The sequence below is a fragment of the Rhyacophila brunnea genome, unplaced genomic scaffold, assembly GCF_057557595.1.
Source record: "Rhyacophila brunnea isolate RB1 unplaced genomic scaffold, BYU_Rbru_1.0 scaffold_10, whole genome shotgun sequence".
Taxonomy (NCBI): Eukaryota; Metazoa; Arthropoda; class Insecta; order Trichoptera; family Rhyacophilidae; genus Rhyacophila; species Rhyacophila brunnea.
Window position 1 is genome coordinate 17,752,908 of NW_028232752.1, and position 10,378 is coordinate 17,763,285.

The 10,378-nt window shown below is 31.9% G+C and overlaps 1 protein-coding gene across 1 annotated transcript in view; it reads left to right on the plus strand.

Moving 5' to 3' along the window:
* The window catches only part of LOC147078946 (UPAR/Ly6 domain-containing protein bou-like), a 32,164-nt gene extending 22,397 nt beyond the window's left edge, over positions 1-9,767 (plus strand). The window contains exons 2-3 of the mRNA XM_085951623.1: positions 2,208-2,366; positions 8,611-9,767. Of these exons, the coding sequence (XP_085807749.1) occupies positions 2,208-2,366; positions 8,611-8,825 (374 nt within the window). The 3' untranslated portion in view covers positions 8,826-9,767. The remainder of the gene's footprint in view (positions 1-2,207; positions 2,367-8,610) is intronic.
* Positions 9,768-10,378: the final 611 nt, after the last annotated feature.

Sequence of the window (10,378 nt, forward strand, 5' to 3'; positions counted from 1 at the left end):
AATAATAATATGCAGTAGGTATCTAAAGCTTGTCATGCAAATGTAACGTGTATTCAATATTGAGGGAAGTCAGGACATTTTGTTATCCTTGAGTTTTACGGTTTGGCCATCATAAAATACCCTACTTAAAAACCTTTGTACATAGCGATGGCTTTAATTTATATTATTATTAATATGTTATGTGGTTGGCCGTAATGCCAAATAATTACGTATAACGGTACCTATATAACGAATCGTTTGCCCATGCAAAATCGCATTTTCATTAGGTACATTAATAAATCCGTTTTCAATTAGAGCTAGGATGTTCACCCCTTGTTCGAAATGAGAAAGCGCTTTTGACAAATCCTTCCAAGTTAGAAGCCCTAAGGCAGTTCTCGTCTCGTGTTTTTTTATCGAATTTGATGACGCAGGCTTCATTACTCAGGGACGTCCCCAGGTAAGTCCCCAAAGGCCGGCAAAGTGCCGCTCTTAGGCAGACTAACCCGGCTCTCACATCTAAACTCGCCTCGTCAGCTGCAAAGCCATAAATCAAACCTTTAAGACCGCGCACATCTACCTAGCGACAGTCGCACTTAACCTTCGAATCGTATATACATATATTTGGATGCGGCGATCGGCGGGCCGGTGTAGGAATGACCAATTCGTATGTGTTCATATATATTCTAGTCAATAGTGTCTTCGACTCGCAGCCCGAAAAGCATGCAATTTGTCGATTGAGATGTTTTACACGCAAAAAGTCGCATTCGATCAATCTGCGGAGCTCCATTTAGCAACGTGTGTTTTGTGAACAACGAGACGTCACATCAACGTATTTGACATGTTGCAGACGAAGCGAGCTTAGATGTGAGAGCCGGCTAAGAATGCCGTGCACTTTCAATTTTGTCTCAAATTTTATGCGAAATTATTGTTAGGTTACTTACCTATTGTATCTTCATAAATTAATCATGATAAAAATGTCATACGTACACGTCATAATCTACCGAGGATTAAAGTAGGTATTTACACGAAATACCGGTGGTTTTAGGTAGGTACGCGAAGGTATGAGACTGGTATTGAGACCCCTTTGTTATGTTTTAAACCTAAGAGACCGTATCGTCTGTTTCATGGAAAACCGCCACTGGTTCCAAATGTTGTAATGATCGTATTCGTTCCTTCATTTGTCGCCCCTTAACAACGCAAGACCTGCCTACCCCCACGGGACGTCACTGTCCTTTTTTTAAAGAATTATTAATAATCATGTCTTCGCTTTTTCGTACAAGGTGGTTAATTTTGAACAATCGCAAACGCCCAGGCTTTGAAAAAACACAAACATTGTGTCTTCACCGGGATCGAACCCAGAAATCACGGGTGGAAGATCAGCGCCTTATGCACTGCACCACGAGAGCCGCCCGTCAATGTCTTAGGTACTTGTTATTATTCTGCACCAGATCCAAATATTGCCATAGCCAATTATTGTATATTTACCCATTTTTCTCATATTACAATGCCAGTATAAATAACTACGTGATGTTTATCATGCTTGTGAGTTCACAAGGTCACATTAATTGTATATTTTTTCTGTGTTTATGATTTATTATTATTTTACCACGTTTTTATTAGCTCGTTTTCTTGTTTGTCCAGTACAAATCTTCCAATCGACTTTTAACTAACTTCCCGACTAGCTAGACATTTGAAACTTTTAGAATATATCAGAACACGATGACAATGCATTCTTTTAATACTTATAGCAATCTTTAATCAGAATTGAATTCATTTTCAGTTAATTCTGTTTTGTATGGAAAGTTAGTTCGGAAAAAATCCGCAAGGTGGCGCTTCGATCGAATTCAATGCTTGCACTTTTGCGTAACGGCGTTCGTCGATTTTGAAAAAAGAATTAACTCGCTTTCTTGTTTTTTTGTTTGTTTTTTACTTCATATCAAGTACAAGTTTTAAAAATCTCATATATGTTATTCAATTAATAAATGTTTGAAAATCTCTTTATTATCGCTCTCTTTATTATCGCTCTCTTTATTACGTATGTCATCATTTTCTTTCAAGTTGATGGGATAATTCATCAAAAAAAAATAAAAAAAGTATTTATTTATACATAGAATTGTCAAGTTTATATGATTCAACAGAATTTAAAAACGTGGTAGGTGTATAAAAAGTACTTTTTATCTTGTAATTATTTTTGTTAATACTTTGTTTATACTGTTTTCTTCCCAAAGCGTCAGCTATTAACTGTTACCGGTGCTCTGGGACCGATCCGAACAATCCGTTCCTCTGCAACGAGTTTCTCAACGACGATGATCCTGATCTCGTTCCATCGAATTGTGACGATGTCTTCGGTGCCAACTATTGCATCAAACACGTAGGAAGGTTCGAAGGTGAGACAGACAACAACAACAACAACAACGGGAACGGGACACAGCCGGCTATGACACAACACCTTCTACTAATCGCTTATTAACCAATTCTATAACATAAATTTTAGCTATTGGAAGCAAATGCAACAAAGTCCAATGTGACTGTATTGCATTTGATTCCAAAAAATCTAATAATATTATAGGTGGGTGGTGGGTATAGGTCTGTTACCGAAAGTTGAGGCGACCAGAATACTTACACAGACGCATTGTTTACAAACAGGTGTTTCAAATTTTTAATAATAATTTATATCGCCTCAACTTTCGCTAATAGACCTATAAGTACATAAAATTGTTATCCACTTATTTAAAATATCATTCAATGTACCTACTCCAATACGTAATTTTGACATGTTATCAAATTTATAGGTGGTGTATATTTTTAAGCATCAGCGGTCGTCCATATATGATATCACACTTCACCGTGAAATTTTGCATCGGAAATATATGGCCGTATATTAAATACCGTACAACCTCTTTGGGTCGTATAGTACTGACATAAAATTCATGTCTAAATAAAACATAGTTCTTGTCGGTTTACACTTTACATGAAGCCAGCTCAGACAGAAAAAAATGAAAATTGCCAATATACTGGTTATTTATTAGGTTAGGTTAGGTTTTCATTCTTTCAAAACTAAAAATGATTGTTATTCAATTTGTATGAAATACGCATCTTTTTAATAAGATGTTGGTATTATTTAATAATAAACGGTTTTGGGTCCCTCTTTTAAATCTTCTGACGAATCGATTGCGTCATTTACGTCAAAGAAAATCGCCAATATCGATATCATCTGAATGAAAATTCTTCGTAATTCGCACCCATACTGACCACGCACTTGAGATGTCGAATAAACGACATGGTACAATCGACAGAATGCTAAACTTATGAAATACGCATCCATCTATAAATATTCTACTTATTGATTTATTGGCTCAAGTTATTAAACTTGTATAAAGACTCAAAATTAATGGCTGTTATTATACCTATTCTAAGTTGCTAAATTCAAAGGCCACACTGACCAAAATTAGTAAACTTAACTATATTTTGAACGTCATCTTCAGCGTCCCGAAGATACAATTATATTTTGATGGGATGATTAGTAAAATATAAGTAATTTAATATGTCGAAAACAATAAAATACTTATTTGAAATTTTATTGCTCTCACGTAATCTTGATTATAAACGGTAAGAGCATTCATTACACCGGGTCAAATAATGTTACGGAAAATTCGCCTAAAATTTGTAAAATTTTATGCCACTAACTAATTATTATTCATTACCCACTTTTTACAGTTAACTAAGCAGATCACTGATCTGATCAGACCTTGAAATGTCATTTAAAATATTACAATATGACTGATTTTATTATTATTTAATCAGGCATTAAGGTTGTAACACTTTATTTTGTTTAAAAATTAAATAACGAATGGAGCACATCTATTCTATACACAAGGCTGCTATCGGCGGCTATCAAGCGTAGTTTATCATGTTATGTGTTGAGGCTATAAATTGTGTGTTAGGTACAATAAGTTAAACCGTCTGAACTGTTAAAAAGTGCTATGTTTTAACAGCCCCTCTCTTGGCTGTGTTAACTTTTAGAGCGCGATAGACAGTTTTGACGGCAAACTTATTGTAACTATGTATAATACCTCAATACATAAATACGATAAATTGCCCTCGATAGCAGCCTTGTGTATAGAATAGATGCGCTGATATCGTGATTTCATTATTTGATGACACGAATTTCTATAACAATTATTATTCTCTGTAGGTAAAGGTAGGACTTCCTAATTTTTTTTCCCTACATTGTAACCAAAATTTTTATCCCCCTGTCTAAATTAAATCACATTTTGCACCCAGTGACGTTCCGTAGGGGTAGGCAGATTGAGCGTCGCTTGGGGGCAGCAGTTACTCGAAGGGCGGCAAATCGAGGAGAATCATTTGGTATATATAGAAATAGCTACCTAAACTTAGTACCTAATAACGAAAATATCTTTCCACAAAAAAAATCAGCTCACTGGTTGGAAACAAAATGTATTAATTAAGATAAAAGGTTTAACTGGGCTGTATTTTTTGTCGGGTTCACGATGTCTAGTTTACTTCCGTTGCCCTTCGACGTCCATGGTGACCAGAAACGACACGTGCACGGGTGATAAAAAATACTGTATAAAAAGTGGGGCGTTATTTTGGCATTGCACAGGGGCGGCATTTTGTCTAGGGACGTCACTGTTTGCACCTCCCCGCAATCGTGAAAAAATGTTTCCTAAAAATTATCGATTACAATAGATATAGGTACCTAGATAGGTAATTAAAATGTCATCTTGTAGGTAATAGATATTATTTCTTAGAAAAAAAAAGAATTTATGTTTTGTTGGTTTTATGAATTTATTATGACATTACATTTATACAAACCCAACCCCCCACTATCCCCTTCGTCACATTATGTGTTATCGTATATGGACAACTCTTAAACCTCTGGCATTATTATGTTAACATAACGGTGTGACTGTACTCGATTACTAATGCTTTGGAGGTGTCACATGGTAATATTTACTGATTATTTCAAAAAATAAAACACCCACATAGGTTTACAATTTAAAAATTAGTATCACCTATTATAGGGGATGATTCCCATTATAATTTATTTCATTAGTTTAAAATATTTCATAATTAAGATGCTGGGGATTGATCAAGTATAAGTGACATGCAATTAAAATATTATGAGTTAGGTTCCGTTCTGATATAGAATTCAGACATGTTATATCTGAAATAAGCATTTTATTCCCATTATAAATGAATGTGAAAATCATAAGTTTTAGTCTTAATTTGGGCATTCATTGTACCATCGTCAAACTATTCCACTAATGTGCAAAGAGCCTACTGCGCGACAGTAAGGGGAAACTACGCCTCAGTTTTAAACGTAGGATTGACATATTATTCTCTTTCTCTCACTTGACTTGTTGTCCTTCAAACACTAAAAACGTAAATTGATATCAATATTTTTAATTGAATAGTAATAAGCCATCATTTGATAACAAGACCTCATTTTTAGGAAGTTGAAAAAATTTATGTAGAATTTACAATCGCATATTTATCTTTAAAGTCAATTTATTCAATTTTTTCACCGGTGCACTTGAATTTGTTCAACCCTCATACCTCAATTTATTCACCACTTACAAAACATAATAATGTCGTATTTGCATCAGATCATGTATTGGAGTTGGCTTCAGAGGCGCTCTGTCAATACAACGTTTTTAATAAATTATTACTGCAGGCGCAAGTAACACTTTATTTAAAAATGAAAAAAAAAACAAAGTTTATATTATACTGTTACCTTTCCGTACATAATCCATAGATTCATTTCTGTCTAGTATTGTTTATGCATAACGATTTTTGGCTACCTACTTAAAATATGACTATCATTAAAATATTTATACATTATGACATCTTCTATTTTCAATGTATATTTAATTCCAGAGCACATGGAGTCGGAGGGTGACTAGGTGATAAATGGACTTCTAACAAATTTTACTAATCAAATAACATATCTATTACTAACAAGAACATTTCTTTTTGAAATCATGCTGCTTTTGGATTAAAATAACAAGTGTGGACGATAAAGTGCTACCAATGTGACTCCACCCAGTCGATAGACTGTTCCGACATGCTCATCAATGAACCGGATAACACCTTCGAACCAGAAGTTTGTGAGGAAGTGTTCGAAGCACAATACTGCATCAAGGCTTATGCTTTAAGGGGTTAGTTTTACTACAATTAGACAGCTTTGTGCATATTAACAGATCAACTGACATTTACAACAGCAAAAAATGCTAATGACAACTGATAGTAAAACTCAAATTAATTTGGTAAACTTCTAATGAACATACACATGCATTTTCTTTATTATAGGAAATTTTCCTAATTGCATAGGGGGTTGTTTATTAATGTTTTTTAATATTTGTATATTATATGTTTGTAAATTTAGTATTTGACCCCCCTCAACCCAATGTCACATTTCATCAGAAAATCTTTTATCCCCCCATATAAATGACATCTGTAGTGAGTTTCAAATCATGATAAGTATGTATATACATACATACTATAATCAATAACTCATTATACATACATAGTTCTACTTACCAATTACTTTTCTCAAAGCCGTCAATAACAATTTAGTTATTTTCAGAGTTAGTGGTCAAGTGTTTTTCATAATTAAGTAAGCCTATTTTCTTTTAAATTCGTAATTCATAATTTGAAGTTTGGTTCCACTGATTTTGATTTATCAAAACATATCGACTTTAAAAAGGAAAAAGGACATAACCCCCAGTTTTTTCAAAATAGGTTTTATTGGATAATAACGTCATACATACACGTGTCCAAATGTAGTAAGCTAGAAATGCTGATTTAATACCTAAATTTAGCTGGCAATTTAAAAAAAAAAAAAGAGTGAAGTGAAATGGGAAAAACGACTTAACCATCATTTTTGTTGGTTTTTCAACTCATAAATATAAGATTAGGGATATAAAAACCAAATTAATAATTACTTATGCACTTCACGGTTAAATCTATTTTATATTTTAACTCTAATAACAAAAATGTTTGTGCCTCCTGTAAAATTGGATTTGTGTGGATTATGTCCTTTTTCCTTTCTGGTCGATATCTATGTCAATTCTTAATAATTAAAGTGATAGTTAAGGGGGTGGAAAAAAACAATATTTTTTTTGTATTTGAAATTTATTGTGCATGCTTAGCAAGAGCGGACATAAACCAAAATTAATCATACATATTATCACTTTAATCTTTGACATAATATAGTAATAATATTTGCATATAAGTAAGTATAAAGAAAAATAATATTACTAACCAAAAACTCCTGGGATAAATGTAGTAAGATATAGAAACATGTAAATGTATTTTCAAATCTTTAAATTATGATGTATTTAAAATTTCATTTTATAATAGAGAGATCGATTTATTTTTCTTAACATTATTTGAGTCCAAAGATCTTTTTTTTCTAATCAACTAAGGAAAAATTTGTCAAGATATGCTATATAATATATATATATTTTTTTATAAATGTCTACATATAAATTTCCTTCACGATAACGTTTACAAAGGCCTCAGCAATCAAAAGCACAAATGTTTAATTATTTCAACATGAAAAATTTAGCCGCTAACATTATTAATTTGAAGCTCATAAAACAGGACTACACAAAAATTTACCAAGATCAACAATTGATTAATAGAAAAATATCATAATGGCAGTACTTTTAGATCTAAAATTAAAGAATCACTATTCCAATTGAATGGCCATTTAACATTTCTGTCATTAATGACATAATATTAATTGTAATTATTAAAAAATTATATAGTTCTAAATTTTATTTGAAAATACATAATATTATATACTTAACTTCTTTCAGTAATACGAGGCCAACAAAAAGGCCTGACATAGTTCAACCAAGTAATATTATTGAATAGGTTCACAATACATCATTGGCGAAGAGTGGAGGTAGGCTGTTAAGATTCGACATAAATAGTGCAAACTAAACTTTGCCAGTCATACCTATATGTTTTTATTGAATTAAGAATACAATATGTAGATAGCGCTTGTTAGTTTTTAAAATTCAATTAAACCCTGCCAAATTCAAACCATAGTAGATAATAGTAAAAAAATATTCATTTATCTGTAAAATATCTAAAATTATGCCATTATATCATACATAATTTTAGATATTTTATAGATAGAAGAATATTTTTTATTGATTATGGTTTGAAGTATGTAGGCAAAGCTAAATGAATTAAAAAAAAAACTAACTGACAATATCTGTAATATTATGTATTCTTAATTCAACAAAAACAAATAAGTATGCTGGAAAGTGTGCACTATAATTGTCGGATTGCCCATAGCATATCTAAACTATTATGGTTTGGTTTAATTGAATTTTAAAAACTAACCAGTATCATCTGCAAATTGTATTCTTAGTTCAATGAAAACAAATAAGTATGACTGACAAAATTTAGTGAGCACTATTTATTTATGTCGAGTCTCAACAGGCAAACACCCTTCTCCACTGCATTACATAAACTATAAACTGTAAGTCAAATGTCAACATCGAGTGGTGATAGAATTGGTCTGTCAATATGAGTACTAGGTCAAATAAATATTTGTTACAGTTTGTGTATAACGGTGTTTGATTGATTTAGGTGGAATCGGGACAATCCGATACTGTTCAGCGTTGGACCTGGGAAATTACTGCAACTACGTCCAGCACAGCGGAGACCAACTTGAATATAGATCGTGCGTCTTCACTTGCGGTACAGACGGCTGCAATTCCTCAGGATCTGTCACCCCAACGAGAACATTCATCGCCGCCACAATACTGACGTTAATTTGTCTATCAAAGAAATTGACGAGTTAAAAATATATAATAAATATTTTAGTCTGTATTTTAATTATTCATCGAAGTAATATTAAAATTTCTCATAGTAATTAATTATTACTTATCGGGAATATCAAAATGATCTGAGTTTAATATGATTTATACAAAATTTATTTTTGAATTAATTCATAGAGCGTTTTTTATATATTGACAATATTTTGACTTGATCAAAATAATTATTGCGTTAATTTCATTTGAATTACTAAAAGCAAAATAATTTATTCAATTACAATGATTTCATTGAAACATACTTTGAAAAATATCACCTGTTATAATATGCAAATATTGACATGGCTATACCTAAATACTAAGGCATACAACAAAATATGATTAACTACCATTTCGCAATTTGTCAGGAACATATTTGATAATACTTACCTACATATTTTTAAATAATTTGATTCGAATTCACAAAAGCTATCATAATGAATAAAGTACAATTTGAAACCAATTTGGTTACGGACTAAAAAAAATTGAACGGTGACTTATTTTTAAACAAGGAAGCATTTTGAAAGTTAGATAATAATATTTACTGCCAAAAGTTGGTAAGTCTTTAAATCATGTTATGGAGTAATTGCAATTTTAAAGTTTGACATGGCCCTATAAAATCATGCATAATGCTACTTTCATTGTGCTTTATGTGCATGTTCTATATATCGGATGGCCTTGAATTTTCTTTTTGTATACATATTTATATATAGACACATAATCTGTTAACTCCAAATACCTAAATTATCGACATACCAACTTTTGGCAGCAACCCTACACGAATGTAGATATTAATTGAAGCAGTGAGAGTTTTACTTGGGACAGAAATTCTTATATTAAGGAATCCAGTTGTCTGTAAAAATTGAAGGAACCCATACATTGTTCAAAATAATTCATCTATTAAATTCTTTTCATTCTCCACCAAACAAAAAAGATTTGGAATCACTGCTGTAGATATATTTCAATGCACTATGAAACAATAAGGTGTTTTTTAATAAATTTGCATTTTTGTTCATGTTAAAGAATTTAAATTCGTAACAAAAGTGAAAATTAATTTTTGTCATAAGTCCGTTTCCGGTTGATGTTCACAGTATGACCTATGGGTTCATTTATATGTTATTGTACGCGACAAAAATACATAAAGTGCTTCAAATAATCGCATCAATAATTCGCTGCTTCAGTGTCACAAGGTTGTATGTTACTTTTTGAGCAATGCTAGAATGAATAATTTCAAAATACTGTCTAATTCTAAATAATTGAAAAATATGCACAGTAGAATGTCACCAATTCAATATATACTATATTATAAAATCTGATGGTGCCAAATTCAGCTTCTATTTAAGATAATATGTGTTTCCTTGCTCTGACTCGGACAGTGCCGAAGTACTAGACATGCCAGATTTCTAAAATATCGGATTAGCGAAATTCTTCTGTACATATAATAAGGTATCGCAGTATTCAACATTATAAATCAGATATAACCTAAAAAATGTTATATACAACCTTGTAATAATGAAAACGTAAAACATTAACAAACTAGAAAG